The sequence below is a fragment of the Barbus barbus genome (assembly GCF_936440315.1).
Source record: "Barbus barbus genome assembly, chromosome: 45".
Taxonomy (NCBI): Eukaryota; Metazoa; Chordata; class Actinopteri; order Cypriniformes; family Cyprinidae; genus Barbus; species Barbus barbus.
The window spans coordinates 7,063,933-7,079,983 of NC_136723.1; the positions used below are offsets into that span (position 1 = coordinate 7,063,933).

The 16,051-nt window shown below is 36.1% G+C and overlaps 2 protein-coding genes across 5 annotated transcripts; one reads left to right on the forward strand and one right to left on the reverse strand.

Annotated features, from left to right (window-relative positions):
- Nucleotides 1-4,073: 4,073 nt before the first annotated feature.
- Nucleotides 4,074-9,376, forward strand: LOC306863897 (annexin A3-like). Of its 2 annotated transcripts, none has more exons than XM_079407488.1 (14): nucleotides 4,074-4,234; nucleotides 4,868-4,909; nucleotides 5,024-5,071; nucleotides 5,162-5,249; nucleotides 5,397-5,491; nucleotides 5,577-5,690; nucleotides 5,798-5,888; nucleotides 5,999-6,078; nucleotides 6,183-6,239; nucleotides 6,943-7,036; nucleotides 7,191-7,286; nucleotides 7,469-7,527; nucleotides 7,631-7,753; nucleotides 9,034-9,376. In XM_079407488.1, exons 2-14 carry the CDS (start codon nucleotides 4,895-4,897, stop codon nucleotides 9,094-9,096), a joined length of 1,023 nt encoding a protein of 340 aa, XP_079263614.1. In that variant the 5' UTR covers nucleotides 4,074-4,234; nucleotides 4,868-4,894; the 3' UTR covers nucleotides 9,097-9,376. The 2 variants fall into 2 exon arrangements, with proteins under 2 accessions (XP_079263614.1, XP_079263613.1); XM_079407487.1 differs by having other exon boundaries at nucleotides 4,171-4,234; nucleotides 5,001-5,071.
- A 517-nt stretch (nucleotides 9,377-9,893) lies between these two features.
- paqr3b (progestin and adipoQ receptor family member IIIb) lies at nucleotides 9,894-14,803 on the reverse strand. Of its 3 annotated transcripts, none has more exons than XM_079408345.1 (8): nucleotides 14,659-14,803; nucleotides 14,056-14,254; nucleotides 13,816-13,978; nucleotides 13,527-13,682; nucleotides 12,922-13,119; nucleotides 12,725-12,815; nucleotides 11,405-11,506; nucleotides 9,907-11,282 (listed from the first exon to the last, which is right to left on the reverse strand). In XM_079408345.1, exons 2-8 carry the CDS (start codon nucleotides 14,238-14,240, stop codon nucleotides 11,140-11,142), a joined length of 1,038 nt encoding a protein of 345 aa, XP_079264471.1. In that variant the 5' UTR covers nucleotides 14,241-14,254; nucleotides 14,659-14,803; the 3' UTR covers nucleotides 9,907-11,139. The 3 variants fall into 3 exon arrangements, with proteins under 3 accessions (XP_079264472.1, XP_079264471.1, XP_079264473.1); XM_079408347.1 differs by having other exon boundaries at nucleotides 10,446-11,282; nucleotides 11,365-11,506; XM_079408346.1 differs by lacking the exon at nucleotides 11,405-11,506 and having other exon boundaries at nucleotides 9,894-11,282.
- Nucleotides 14,804-16,051: the final 1,248 nt, after the last annotated feature.

Consider the following 16,051-nt stretch of genomic DNA (forward strand, 5'->3'; position numbering starts at 1 on the left):
ATTCATATGCATTTCAGTATGCATTCATTTAGCTGATAAAATAATATGAAAATAATAATAATAATAAAAAAATTTAATAAATAACTGTTATATCAAAGGACGTTTAAAAAATTTAACTTGATTTATAAGTAAATGATTTTGCCAGCTGCTTACCTTTTTAGTATAAAATACATTTTTCCAAAAAATATTTTTGTCACATTTTGTATGTTCTAAACACACATAATGACTTGAAAAAATCCACAGTATTTTTCTTGGTCCCTGTTAAGTCAATTTATATCTAATTTAGGTTTGTTTGTTTTATCTCAAATGTGCTCACTTTATCCAGAATAAAATTATATATATCATATTTCTCTGGATTCTGGATTTGCCTCAGCTATAGGGCACAATCTTCTGCGAGCACCAAGCTCTTCTGGGCTCTCTGGGAAAGACTTGGTATCCCACAGTGATCTGGATCAATCTGCACTTAAGACGTTATTCTGGCTTGGATCCTTCAACCCACAATTTCCTCGAGGGTGCTGCACTGGAGATTAGACTATAGATAAAAGAGGACTGGTGTTTTACATACACTCAGCTGTCCTCTCCTGAAATTGAAATATTAATGTATCTACAGCAGTGGTGTGGAGAACAGGTGATTTAGCGAGGCTGTAAACCTCAACAGCTCTTGACAAATGAGAGCTGAATCAGAGAAGCTAGACTTTCATCAAGCTCTTTGCTTTTCATATCCGTTTCTCGTTTCTCAGAAATTTCCACGAGGTCAGGGCTTTAAAAATAAAGCTAATGTTGTATGTTGCACAGTAATGACCAGCAGAGAGAGACAGCAGACTGTGTTAGAATCCTCTGTTACAGGGAGACCGGGGCTAGTTGTCACAAGCCTTGAGTCTCAGTCACAGTAAAACCTTAGAGTAAAAATCCAATATCTTTTTTTAATCTAGCATTGTTTTTGTATATTAGTTTCAAACATCTAGTTCATTTAATCCCTCTTGAATTTGTATAATTTTTGTGAACCATGTCCCAAACTAAAATTACAATATGTATTCATATTTTTGTAAACATCTGAGCACAATAAAACTACACGAGTGAACTATAAATAATAACTTTCTTTTTTTAACTAGGTTAAACTATTTTCTTTAGACAAGAGTTTTGTAAATGTCAGGTTGAGGCAAGTTTTCTTTTACATTTATGCATTTGGCAGATGCTTTTATCCAAAGAAACCTTCATTGCATTCAAGGTATGCAACATATTTATAAGTTCAATAATTTGTTGTGATTTTTTAAACTAATTATTTTAATTATTAGCCTATTATTATTTCAAAAAGATGAAAGTAATTTAAAAATAATAAAAATAATAAATTCAATTCAATACCCCCCACTATTTCCATTATTGATATTTCATGAATTCTTTTGTTTTTCATAATTGCTGTACTGTTTCTATTTATTATTATTTATTTTTCGGAAAAGCCATTCAATAGCCTAAATTAAATACATTATAAAAATGGATTTACTTTGAAACTATTTTCCACTCAGAAATTGCTAGTAAATTTCATGAAAGAATAAAAAACTATACTGGTATTCAAGGGCAGGCTTTAAGATGGTTTAGATCCTACCTGTCCGATCGCTACCACTTTGTTCATTTAAATGGGGAGTCATCTCAATTATCACCAGTAAAGTATGGAGTACCACAAGGATCTGTCCTAGGTCCTCTGCTATTTTCTATATACATGTTGCCCCTTGGTAATATTATTAGAAAATACGGGATGAGTTTTCATTGTTATGCTGATGATACTCAACTATATATCTCAACAAGACCAGATGAAACTTCTCAACTATCTAAGCTAATAGATTGTGTAAAAAAATATAAAAGATTGGATGACCAATAATTTCCTCCTATTAAATTCAGATAAGGCAGAGATATTACTTATTGGACCAAAAACAGTACACAGAATCTCTTGGATTACATTTTGCAACTAGACGGATGTACTGTTACGTCCTCTAAAGTCAAAAATCTGGGTGTTATATTAGACAGCAACTTGTCCTTTGAAAATCATATTTCCCATGTTACAAAAACAGCATTCTTCCATCTTAGAAACATTGCCAAGCTTCGAAACATGCTACCTGTTTCTGATGCAGAAAAGCTAGTTCATGCATTCATGACCTCTAGACTGGACTATTGTAATGCACTGCTAGCTGATTGTCCTGCATCTTCAATAAACAAGTTACAGATAGTCCAAAATGCAGCGGCTAGAGTTCTTACCAGGTCAAGAAAATAGGATCATATTACCCCAATTTTACAGTCTCTGCACTGGCTACCTATTAAGTTCCGTATCATTTACAAAATATTATTACTTGCCTATAAGGCCCTAAATGGTTTATCTCCTGAGTACCTAACTCGCCCTCTACCATATTACAATCCAACCCGCTCCCTAAGGTCGCAAAACTCTGGACTTTTGGTAGTACCTAGGATAGCAAAGTCCACTAAAGGAGGTAGAGCTTTTTCACATTTGGCTCCCAAACTCTGGAATAGCCTTCCTGATAATGTTCGGGTTCAGACACACTCTCTCTGTTTAAATCTATCTTAAATCTCTTTAGCCAAGCATTCACATAATGCATTTTATAATCTTGTACTGCAGTTATTTTTGATCAAATGTACATTATTATTATTCTTAGCTTGGGTTGAACAAATAATTTTTGCTTAGATGGTGTTTCTCTGTTTTTGCCACGGGATTAACATCCCGTGGTAACTAGGAATTACAGAAGCTTCGGTCTGGATCCAACCCTTAAATGATCTGAGATGACCGAACACCTGGGAAGAGATGATGCCAACCCCTCAGAGGACCTCAGAGGATGCTAATGCTCAGACAACATACAGAATTACCAAATTTTGCCATAAGTCAAATATATTAAGGTTCTGCAATATATAAATATATTGTGGAAACTTAATTTCCTGTAGAGCTGCTTTGCAACAATCTGTATCGTAAAGTAAGGATGCAGATGGAACCTGTTGGTAACCTGTTGTTGTTTGCTCTGTATGGGACGGTCAAATCGTCGGTGGTCTCCGCCTATCTTCTCATTTGTGTCTACCTGCTCTGCACTTTTACGCTGTAGGATTCAAAAAGAGGAGAATCACATAGAAAACAACAACTTTGGAGAAATCTTATAATGGGCATGTAATCTGTCTCTGGTGAGTATTGCTATAAAGATCACAGAGTTGTCTACTGATTGTGCTTTTTTCTTATGACTGATCATTTAAATCTGATATCTATCTTTCTTCTGGTTTTATATATTTAGAATGACTTCCACAACTTAATTGAACAGGAAAGGACTAGTTAAAAACATTCTTTGTATTCGTTTTATGAGTAAAATAAAGCTGTAGGTCATGTGTTAGAGTTTCTTCATACTGTTATTACTTTTCAAGAAAAGATACTTTACATAAATGTTTGTTTCTTCCCACCAAGATCTAAGAGTAATAATGTACTCAACAAACAGGAACGTTCAGTTAGCTCATATAAACATGTTTATATTTGATGTTTCATATTGTAATTTTATATGACTGTGCTAACAGCTGCTGGTTCTGGCAAAAGACCCAAAGTTAATAATACAATCAATCAACTTCCTTATTTGCACAGGAAATTATGAAGTGTTATTTGATTTTAGTTAGGGTCACTTTCCGGATATGAGGGCTCTTGCTCATTTTGGCATCAATATGCTCCCACGACTCATTAAGCTTGTAAAATATGGCCTTCATATGTCACAAACTACAGTCCATTAAGACCAGGTCTAATGATCTCAACTCCGCAGAAGCGTTTGTTCTGGGAACATGAGCTTTTCTTTCTGAAAACACATTTATTTATAATAGTTGGAAAAGAATATAAGAAAATAAATATTTGCTGAAGGGAAATTAAACTCTTTTGTAATAATAATAACAACAAATTTCAAGCAATTTATGATGTTGAAAATGTCATTTATAAGCTAAAAAATATATTTGTATTTTAAAATATGCAAATGCAAAATAGAAGCCACGAATAATCTGAAATATTTGGCCCCCGCCGCACATTTAATTCGTTTATCACCACATTTATCACAGGCTTGGTGATTTGTGGCCAGGTGTGATACACGAGCTCATGAGCTCATGATCTCATTTTGATCTCATATATCCTCTTGTGTGTTTGGGTGTAGTCCACAGACACAGAGACCGGTGAAAGGTGTGGTTTATAGTGGACGGAGACGCTTTAGCAAAGGTAAAGTTGAACGTTTTATTCCTTTGTCTATAGAAATCAGGCTTAAAGCCATACTTACCAAAATAGTCGAGTTTCATGTTTTGTTTACGATATGTGTAACCAAGTATTCATCTGTAAAAGACGCCAGATTTTCACGTTGTGCAGCCCGGTCTCGTGAAAATGCGTAACACGCCAAAATAAAAATGAAAACTCGTGGTATTGATACGAAAAAATGGGTTTTGGCGTATATGACACGCGCGTGTTTGGCGTGCATATATTACGCAGTTTTCGCGTGCATATGATACGCATCTACCCCACAACCCTAACCCTACCAATCGCGTAGCATATACATATAAGTCAATTTTTGCGTATCAATACCACGAGTTTTCATTTTTATTTGGCGTACTATTTATACGCACATTCATGAGATCGGGTAGGAAATTTCACCGAGAATAAATTTTGCAATGCGACATAATCGGGATCCAATCCTCCATTTTTAACACATTTCATTAATGCGTTAAAAATGCGCTGCGTTAGGAGAATTAATGCTTTTGAAAACACCCAAACTTTTGTTAGTGACTAAAAGCAACTAAAGAACGTACAACATATCATTTAAATTAATGTTTAATATAACTAACTAATATCTGGTTACAGAACTAAAACCCACCCACAACAGCAGGAATGTCTTCTGTATGGGTCAGTATGGCTGTTTATTTAATTTTTACTTCAGTGAAAAAGTTACTCTACATTTACATTTCTTGCTCTGCAAGTGATATTATTATTTTAGTACTTTCTATTTTCTATTTTCAGGATGATTTGGATCTTCTCGTGGACTCCCCTTCCTCTTTGACTGTAAATGTAAGATTGTGATTGTATTTTATACAGTTATACATTTCATATAGTAAGCTAAACAGGTTTATATATCAATATGATCCATGTTTTACTAAGTCAACAGTACGTGGCACCATTAAGGAGAAGCCGGGCTTTAATCCGGGCGAGGATGCTGCCTCTTTAAGGAAAGCTATGGAAGGCATTGGTAAGTCACTTATCTGGGTGTGGGCTTTTAGTGCACTTACACTACACACATCCAGCTAAGATGTTGAAATCCTGTTGCTTTCTGTTTGCTGGCTGTTGGCCTAATGGCACAATGAGGAACTGTGTGTTTGCGTTTGTAATTCCTCAGGCACTACTGAAAAGACTCTTATTGACATTCTGACTCAAAGAAGCAATGCCCAGCGCCAGCTGATCTGTAAAGCGTATCAGGACGCCACTGGGAAGGTAAAACACCATATTACTGTATGTTGAACAAACTGTTGAAAGTTGTCTGATTTTTTTAAAAGTATGTGTATGTTTTTCTTCTTAGACTCTTTGTGATGACTTGGAAGGTGATACACACGGACATTTTGAGGATATTCTGGTGGCCCTGATCACTCCCCCTGCTAAGTTTGACTGCCAAGAGTTCATACGGGCTATAAAAGTACACAATGCATTTTCTTTTTGACTGCTAAAAGTTTAGATGTCTTTATTTGGAGTCTAACCAAGATTACGTCAATGAAGTTATTAACAGATTGAGTTTTATCACAGGGTGCTGGTACAAGCGAAAGCGTTTTGATCGAACTTTTTGCATCGCGCTCCAACCAACAAATCAAGGCTATGTGTGATGCATATTTGGCTGGTTTGTATTTTTTAACGTTACTTCCTATTTTTTTGACTCTAGAAATAGTTTTTACAATATTTTATGGTACCTTGACATTGGGCCTCATTTAAGTGTTGTCTATTTTCCAGAAACCGGAAGAGCTCTAATTCAGGACCTGAAATCTGAGGTGTCAGGGGACTTTGAAAAGTCCTTGTTGATCCTCGCTGAGGTTCAGTCAAACCGGTTTTTTTGGTCCTGCCTCATATTTAAATTCATTCAAATAAAGTGATGCAGCTGTCTCACTTACAATTTGTTTGTCTTTCTAACTAAAAGGGCAAGAGGAATGAAAGTACCAGTGTTGACGTGGCAAAAGCTAAAGAGGATGCCAAGGTGAAGTGAAAACACTTTTGCTGATGTTTTATGTACATAAGTACAACCAAACTCAGCTAAGAATGAAAAAAAACAATATACACCCACATACCCAGGTTATTCTGCCCATGTACGCCTGTGTAATGAAAAGCCTTTCATCATTTATTCACCCTCATGTTGTTCCAAACCTGTATGAGTTTCTTTGTCATGATAACTCTCGGAGAGTTTAGCATATACGTGATAATGTTAATGTGTTTGGTTTTCGCGGAATACATCTGCTCTGCTGTTTTACTGAGACTTACTACTGCCAATACATCCACGGATATGTAGGATGTAGGAAATACTGCTGCTTCATATATATGACACCCCATATATTACCCCATAGCAGATCTACACAGGTGGAGCTGGGGAAGGTGGAGGGTTCTGAGGAGCACTGCTACAGCATACACTGGCCAAGTATTTGAATGTTGAGCAGCAAGCTCACTGGCTGCTGATGTGACCAAATCCATTCAGTTGCACCATATGAATAATGATGTGATTATGTTAGATTATGTATCAGCCTGCGTCATCTAGAGTTTCATGACAGAACTTCTGCAGAACATGAAAGAAGATCCCATTGACTTCCATTATATTTTTGTTCATTCAGTTGAAGTCAGTGGGAACCAAAATGGTTTGGTTACCAACATTCTTCAAAACATCATCTTCTATTTTTCCCACTGTGCAGATCTTGTACGAGGCAGGAGAGAAAAAGTGGGGAACAGATGAGAGCAAGTTTATCGACATCCTCTGCCACAGGAGCGTTCCTCAGCTCAGACAAAGTACACCTGCTGGCTTAGTTTCATATCCTTCATTTTATATACTATTTTGTAATAATTCCGAATGAACTGTAAACTAAATGTGACCGAGTCATACATAAGAACTGTAGTTTCAAAACCAGTGTTCCTGTGTGTGAAATGTTGTTTTATCTCTCAGCTCTGGTTGAGTATAAGAGTCTGAGCGGAAAGACCCTTCAGCAAAGCATTGAACAAGAGATATCTGGAAGAATGGAGGAGATTCTGGTGGCTATAGGTGATTATAACGTTTTTTTTTTTTTTATAATCTGGAGTTTAAGGCATTTACTAGTCCTCATAAAATGCAAAAGTATTGTCAGTTCATGTTTTCAGTTTTGTTTAATTGTATTTTTATTTTATATTTTGTTTCATACTTAATTTTGTACTTGTAAAATCTAGTTGAAAATGTCTCCATTTTAGTGAAATGTGTGAAGAGCGTCCCAGCATACCTTGCGGAGCTTCTGTATAAAAGCATGAAGGTTAGAACTGTCTTTCTCTATTCAGTTCCCCTATTTTGTCACAAAATTATGTACAGTGAAACAAGATTCTGCAATGCCTCTGTAAGCAAACTACTTTTTTCAGCTTGCTGGTACCACTGAATCTACCTTAGCTAGAATCATAGTGAGCCGTTCAGAGGTCGACCTGCAGGACATCAAGGCTGAATATAAGAAGCTCTTTGGCACTTCTTTATACTCTGACATTGAGGTAAGAAGCATTCAATGAGAACATGTACACTGTACATTACAATGAAAAAATATGTCTTTGTCCAAAATCCTTTCCTTGTCCTATTCATGTGATTGTAACAAGACCCTGTTCTATTTTCGTATGTACACATTCAGTAATATCGGAACAGCTCTGGTTAAAGTGTGAGGTAGGCGGTAACTTTGACCAGTGTCTGATAAGGATTTGCAGATTAAATGATTTAGCCCCGCCCTGTAGGGCCTTGTGTGTGTTCTCTTGGCTAATGCTGCATTCAAGTCATATGTTTATCATCATATTTTCAAATTGAGTGCACATGAATGCCACTATAATGTTGTAATTACCAGAGGGAGACTAGATTTTCTTTAACTGAGTTGGGGTGTGTCAGTGAAAAAATAATTATGATGAGGATAATTGTATTGGTCGTAATTAAGTTTTAATTGTGTTGATTTGTTTACATAATTTACATTTATTCATTTGGCAGATGCTTTCATCCAAAGCCACTTACAGTTGAATTAATTTTGTGCACTGTTAATGAAGAATAATTATAAAGCTTATCATAAATCACTAGCAGGTTTTTGAGGTGATGGGTTTGTGTAACTAAGCGTTTACCATAATTCACCGTGGCTGCGCAAGAATTGCATGAGTTGCACATCTTTTCCTTTTCAGTTTGCTTAAAGTAAAAAAGCATCCCATCTTTTTCAAAAAGTGAAAAAGGAGTATTAAATATGAAATTGTCAATTCATACAATTGCTTGTAGTCGGGATTATGACTTCTGAACACGTACAGTAGGCTCTTCAAGGCAGCATTTGGCTGATGCCTCTTGAAGGGGTTCATAAATTAAATTAGTTAATTCAATTGACTGCATGACAACATCCAAAGTCATACCAATTCCTCTGAGGTTCAGCGTAAAGCCAAATGCGAAAACATGTGAGTTTAATATTGTACTGCAGCATTCTTTTGACCAGCATGTGTGCCTCTACATACTCTCTGTTAGACCATCAAACGCGCGTTGCACTGCGACCTGACATCCCCATTGTAATCACAAATCTGCAGCTGTCAAGAATTGTCATGTTTCCTTTCCATACTTTACTGTTCCTACTTTACTATGAAATTGCTTTTGCCCTCCAGTCTCTTAATTTTTGCCACACTAAAACCAGTGCTTTTTGCAAAGATCAAATATATTTCTAAATAATAAATAAAGGTTGTAAACATTTAGCAAGTGCAGTATGAGGTTTAATGTCAGTAGTCACATTAATAATGTCGTATTTATATCTTTATTGTAGTCTGAAACATCAGGGGATTTTCGTCAAACCCTGCTGAAGCTCTGTGGTGAAGATGGGAAATGAATGCATCCACTGCCAAAGAAGAATACATCACTGCTGAAGAGCTATAATGTGAAAGAATGTCCAAATATAACTTTATTACAATTAAAATACTATCAATAAATCAGAAGAGCTTTATGAAATGTATTTTTGAACTAACTTGATTGTTTATAATCATGGATAACTTGTACTTGGTTTTATAGTAACAATAACAAAATATTTTTAGTATCATTAACTGCATTTTAATTTGGCCAAAAAAAGTACATGCTATGTTACTGAAGAATAAACTTTTTTTGATATAGTCTTCAATGTGTAGTTTTGTCCCTGATCCAGCAGGTGACAGTGAAGTACATGTATTTGGTACCAAAGGGGTCATCTCTTGGGATTGCAGTGGGACAAGCATTTAAGAGACTGCTCATTTTGCCTCGTCACTCACTCATAAGTACATATAAAAACAGAATTAGGATGACATTTGGTCATAATTCAGATGCTGAAATCAGACTTTCATCCCCATTTGGAGATTATTAATATCTAATCCCCCAAAACAATGCAGATTGTCATGAGAAAGTGATATTCGCAGATGCTGCTAAAGCCAACAAAAGATTCTTAGCTCCTTTTAACCAGTAAAGAAATCACTGATAAGACTTGAAACGGGTTTTAATTTGCTGTGGGGCATCTGTGAGGTCAACGACAGATTGTGAAATGATTTGAGGCCCAGAAGTATGATTTTGTGGGGAAGTCATTCTCATGAGATATTGCTTTTATCAGTGCTAATATTACAGCAAGATGATCAGTAAAGAAATGTTTATGCAATGAAAACTGACTTTGCACACAATAATTTGGGTTTTTATTGAAATTCATCAGACAGCATGTCCAAATAAGATAAGCATGTTTACAAACCATCTGCAGAATTGAAAACTCAGATTTTCTTAATTGCTGTTCATAATATACAGCTGTTATTAAGTAAAAGCTGACCCCTAAACTACATCCTCTTTTCAATTAGTCTGCAGACAGGAAAAGAACAATGCCCTGGAAAATCCCTAATGCCACTACAAAACACTCGGATTAAACCAATTTCAGTATGATTAAGACAATTCAGCTCTTTTATTATGCCAAAACTCCATGTATGATGGTATAAGGGATTAAAGACAGGCCATGGCACAAGGTCAACCTTCACATGGCATAGGCCTACATAACATTGATTGTCCTGAAGAATTACGATATTGAAATAACTCACGAACAAAAGTTGTAAAATACAGTATTGCACTACAAACCAGTGTGTTCATAATTAAGACTATACATTAAAATAACATGGTAAAACACACCAGTTTGCGATATCAAGCCGCTTTGTACAGCTACACAATACACACGATCGAGGTACAAACAAGATTTTATTCAGTTTCGCAATTCAGATAGATCATACATATCAAATAAAGAAAATTAAACCACCAACAGACGTTTAAAAAGGATGAGATGGAGAAACAGTCACACCAAAGGTTTTGTAGCGGCCGCCTCGATATATGTTCACAATCAATTCAGTGCCAGTATAGTGATTTTGACCCATTGTTCACAAAAAGTACTTAAGTAATCGTTTAAATGCCCAATTTCCAGTGCTGCTTTATACATGAACTCAAATGTGTTTAATACATCAAACAACTCATTTTACAAGCATTTAAAAAACTAAATTACAGTATTACCCTCTACCATAGAATTCATCAGTCACAGAACAATGATAGTTAAGAGCATTTCAATTAAGGGCATTCCAGAAAAGTGAGGCAACATTATCAGCATGTTTAGTTTCACAACCCAAGGCTCAATAGAAAACAAAATACATGAAGTAACAGACAAAGACACTTGATATCCAGCTGTGAATACATATGAAACATTTTGTTCAGGCAGAGGAACTCAAATGATAGCACGAAACGTGATTTTCATTGCACGTAACCCTACAGTAGGGAGTTCAAAGGTAAATGAGAGGTAAAGTTTCACTGATTCTATTAGCACAACTTAAAGTAATGCCAAACAAAAACTAAATTAATTTGTTGAACATAAATAGCTCAGGTGTGTTTAACCATGACTGCTGAACTCCGTGCAGGGCTGATTGTGTCTGTACTTCATGATGTAGGTAGCGGTTTGGTGCCACCAGTAGAACATGACCACCACCAGCACATGCCAGAGCTGATGACTGGCTCCAAGATAGTTCAGCTGGCCTGTGAGGACAGACATAAAAAGGTGGGTAAATATTTGTTCTGACAATGTATCAATGCTATTTTTATAATAATAATTCATTACATTTATATAGTGCTTTTTCTAGGCACTCAAAGCGCTTTACATTGTGAGGGGGGTCTCCTCATCCACCAACAGTGTGCAGCATCCACCTGTATGATGCGACGGCAGCCATAGTGCGCCAGAACGCCCACCACACACCAGCTAACTGGTGGAGAGGAGACAGAGTGATGAAGCCAATCAGTACATATGGGGATTGTTAGAAGGCCATGATAGTCAGAGGCCAATGGGCAAATTTGGCCAGGATGCGGGGGTTATACCTCTACTCTTTTTTCGAAAGACATCCTGGGATTTTTAGTGGACTCAACTAGAAATCAGTGGTTAAGTTATATTTATAACACTGTTCCAGAACAGTTCAACCCAAATATTAGAGTGTGTGCAGCGCATTTTACGGAGGACTATTTCCTGAACCTGGCAGGAGAGTAGCCTACAATGATGGCTTGCACAAAGGCTGTTTCTATAAAGTGGGGCAATTCCAACTCTGCAAGGACAGTCTAACGCTTCTGACTCACAGCCTGTAAGTATGTTTCTGCCACTGACTATTCAAACACGAGTTTTGAGCAGTGTAGAGTAGGGCTTGTTGTTTGTCGTTTCTCCAATCACAAATGCAGACATGGCAATGTTTACATGTCGCATTGCACTAAAAAGACAGTATAAGTCGTTATAATCAGTAATTATATCCCCACTGGATGCAATAAATGCCTTGTTTATAATGGGTTTTATTGTTTTTGTCTCATCGCGCCGGGACACGGCATCACAATACGGTAACGGGACGTAACATTTCCGTCTCAGTACATTATTGTTGTTCCTCTATGCACCGCCTTTCTGAAACGGCCAATCAGAGCACTTCTCAATAATGTACAGTATGTGGAAAATAATGTGTTTTTTGAACCTTAAACCGCATAAACACATTGCATTACACCAAATACACAAAATAATGTTCTTTTTAGCAACGTCATATGACCGCTTTAACTTCAAATCGTTGCTTCTGGGTAAAAGTCCTCTATCCATAATATTGCATCTGAAGCAGGAGAGAAATATGCAGTTAAAATGCCTTGATGACGGATTTGTTTCTTACAAATGCAGCTTTTCACTTCACAAGATGTTAATTGGACGTTAAGACTGGAGTGGTGTGAATTATTGTGATGTTTTATCAGTTGTTTGGACTCTTATTCTGACGGCACCCTTTCACAGCAGAGGATCCATTTGTGATCAAATGATGTAATACAAAATTTTTCCAAAACTTATCACATGATGAAACAAACGCATCTACATCTTGGATGGCCTGACGTTTTCAGCAAATTTTCATTTTGGGGATGAACTATTCTTTTAATGAAATACAGCAATTTAGTATAGAATACATCACCTGGAAAGTATCGTTCTGGTATTTTACCGACATAGAAAAGGAACGCTGAGGCGGCAATCAAATACATGATCATGACTCGAGGAAAAAACACCTGCAAAGAGATGAAGTGATCAATATTAATAGTACAACAACCCTCGCTGGTAGAAGCGATATATTGCTATTTCCCTCCTCACAGTGTCTCAATGCAAATATATCACCTTTACGATTTCAGAGTCAAATCCTCCGTTGAACCAGACCCAGTGGCAGGCTGGGATGATGCCGTATCCGGCCACTGAGCAGAACATGACAGAGCGCAGTTTCTTCCACTGCTGTGTGAGGTAGAGCGGATGAATCTGAGCCGCAAACACAGCCAGGATGAGAGCCAGCACCGTCAGCAGGTACACCTGCCTCCAGAACTGAAACAAACATCATGGAATAATGATCAGCTTTGCATCACAGGATTATTTTACATTTTAAAATATATTCAAATATAAAACAGCTGTTTTAAATAGTAATAATATTTCACAATACTACAGTTTTTACTGTATTTTTGATCAGATAAATGCAGGCCTTGGTGAATATAAGATATGTCTTTCAGGAACATAAAAAAAATGTAATTATTCCAAACGTTTGACTTCTTGGTAGTGTGTATATAATTTAAATATGTATAAATAAATAGATAAAATAACATCAGAATAAATAATTCAACTAAAATTAAATGTACATTTAATATATGCAATGAAAACAAAAATGTAATTAAAGCTGTAAAAAGAAACCATCCATCATCAGACTTGGAAGTCCTTATAAAACACATCTGTCATACACTGTTGCAGTAGAAGGCATAGAAGACTCCAGGCACATAACATCCCAAAATCCCCACGGATATTCCAGCATAGTCCAGAGCAAGCCAGCGGCGACACGTCTTCTCCGAGCGATGACAACAGAACAAGTGATAGCCCACAGAGCACAGCATGCAAACCTGACCATAGAATAAAAAAAGAAAACCCATGAATTAATGTGTAACACTTATTTGTTCCTGTGTATTACACATGATTATCAAAGCACATTAATATAAACATTACCCATTTCCTACCATACATTTTATATATTACCTGAAAACAAAACAGTCCGATTGAATAAATGACATAGTCCTCTCGTGACGCCCCCGCAGATGGCAGAACTGTGACCATGTCATTCACTCCCAGCGAGAAGAACAGCAGGAACCCAAGCAGATGACTCCAGATGTTCACCGTCTCATTGGACAGGATGAATATGCTGTGGGATATGAGAAATAATGATATGAGTAAACGAATGGCAACACATTTAAACTATCAAAAGGGAAAGACACGCACCTTTTGAGGCACAGTTTGGATGGCAGGTGTGCTCTGTATCCATCTGTGATGTATGGATTCTCCTTCAGAAACACTGGGATCTGTTCATAGGTGTATAATCGGATTCCTCTCGGCAGAAGCACAGGCCAGTACTGATAACTGCCCAGCTCAATGTAATGAGTGCTCTTGAGGATGCTCGAAGGCATCTTGGTTCATGTAGCTGGAGGAACAATGTCTTATTCGTTTCAATAAGGCTGTGTCTCAAAACAGCGAGCTCCCTATACACACAGTATCATTAAAGCCCAAAAATCAGCTCCAACAAAAAGCCCAATAAAGCAGATAACTGTCAAGATTTAAACTAGAACAAACTGGTTCGAGTTGGTTTTAATAACTTTGCATGTATTAAAATCTGTGTTCTATATATATATGTGTGTATCTATATTTTCCTAATATCATAAATATATAAACACAAGCAATAGATTCCCGTATATTGCTCTAAAGATTTGAACAAACATAAATGTTTAGTTTGTGCCGCTGATGTCTATCAACAACTGCTCTTTAATGAGGATTAGATTAGGCGTTTAAATCCATTAGATCCCAGTGTAAGTACAGAAAACCTCTCACCTCCAGGTAAACACCTGCCGTCTATCCCATTCAGCCCTATTTGTTTCTTAATTTCTGTTTAATAACTGAATATGATCGTCATGTTGATGACCGGTATTAGGTTTCCGGTTATCTGGTAACTTCCTGGTTCAGGTCCAGATGTGATGATGGCAGCAGATTCGCCGATTCTGAAAGCACAAACTGACGTGATATTAAACTGTCTAATAATGTCTAATAAATGATTTTGGTATTCTTGTAATGATTACAAATTAATGGTATGATCGCCCGTAGCGGCTGAATTACAGAAAGAAAGAAAAAACAAACAAACAGTGACCTGTGTTTATTGTTATGAAAATTAATATTATAGTAAGTATATCACATTTTATGGTTTGTGATGTTAAAGTACATTTCATTTCAAATGTGTGGCTACTGTGGTTTAATTACAAACGCTATGGTTAAAATATTTACTATAGTAAAAACATTGTAAATTTTCTTCAGAGATGTCTCATTTGATTCATTTAAAATAATGTACCTTATTTCCACGCCGTTTTTTCTCGTAGAAATACTTTGGAAACGTGACTTGATATATTATTTGATTGCAATAGTGAATGAAACGTAAATAGATTCTAGTTGAAACACTGCTTATAATTAACTTGTGCTTTGCATTCACTATCTGCTTTAATTGTGTTGTTGCTGCTGCTATAACAGTATATCAAATATAAACTTTTAGAATTAATAGGCTAGTGAACACAAGTCACAAGGTACACATCTACAAACTAGGCTATTGCATTTACATTGTGCTCAAAATTATTCATACCCTTGGTAAATATGATCAAAGAATGCTGTGAAAATAAGTCTGCATTGTTTATCCATTTGATCTTTCATTCAGAAAGATATAACCTTTAATTTAAGTTTAAAAAACGTGAAAGTGGGGGAAAATCACAATGTTTTTCTCTTCACACTGGTCACAATGGTACCCAGAAATTCTTATGATTAAAATATCTCTATATTCATATTAGCATTTTTTATTACACCACGGTGACTAGGAGCATGAAATTGTCCAGCCATGGCTCCTGTTTCACGGGAATATAAATATGAACACAAAGGCCAAATTCCCTTAATCATCCATCACCATAGGTAAAATCAAAGTTGCCTATGTATTTTTACACTGTAAAAAGTGAGAAGTTGACTTAACCTAAAAAAACTGAGGAAACTCGTTGCCTTAAAATGATTAAATAATAATAAAAAAGTTAAGTGAATTGTCAAGTTCATTGAACTTTTTTTTTTAATTATTATTTACTTAATTTTATGGCAACGGGTTTCCTCAGTTTTTTTTAAGTTAAGTCAACTTAACACTTTTTACAGTGAAAGATTACTGAACTTCACAAATTAGAAAGTGTCTGATAGAAAAGAG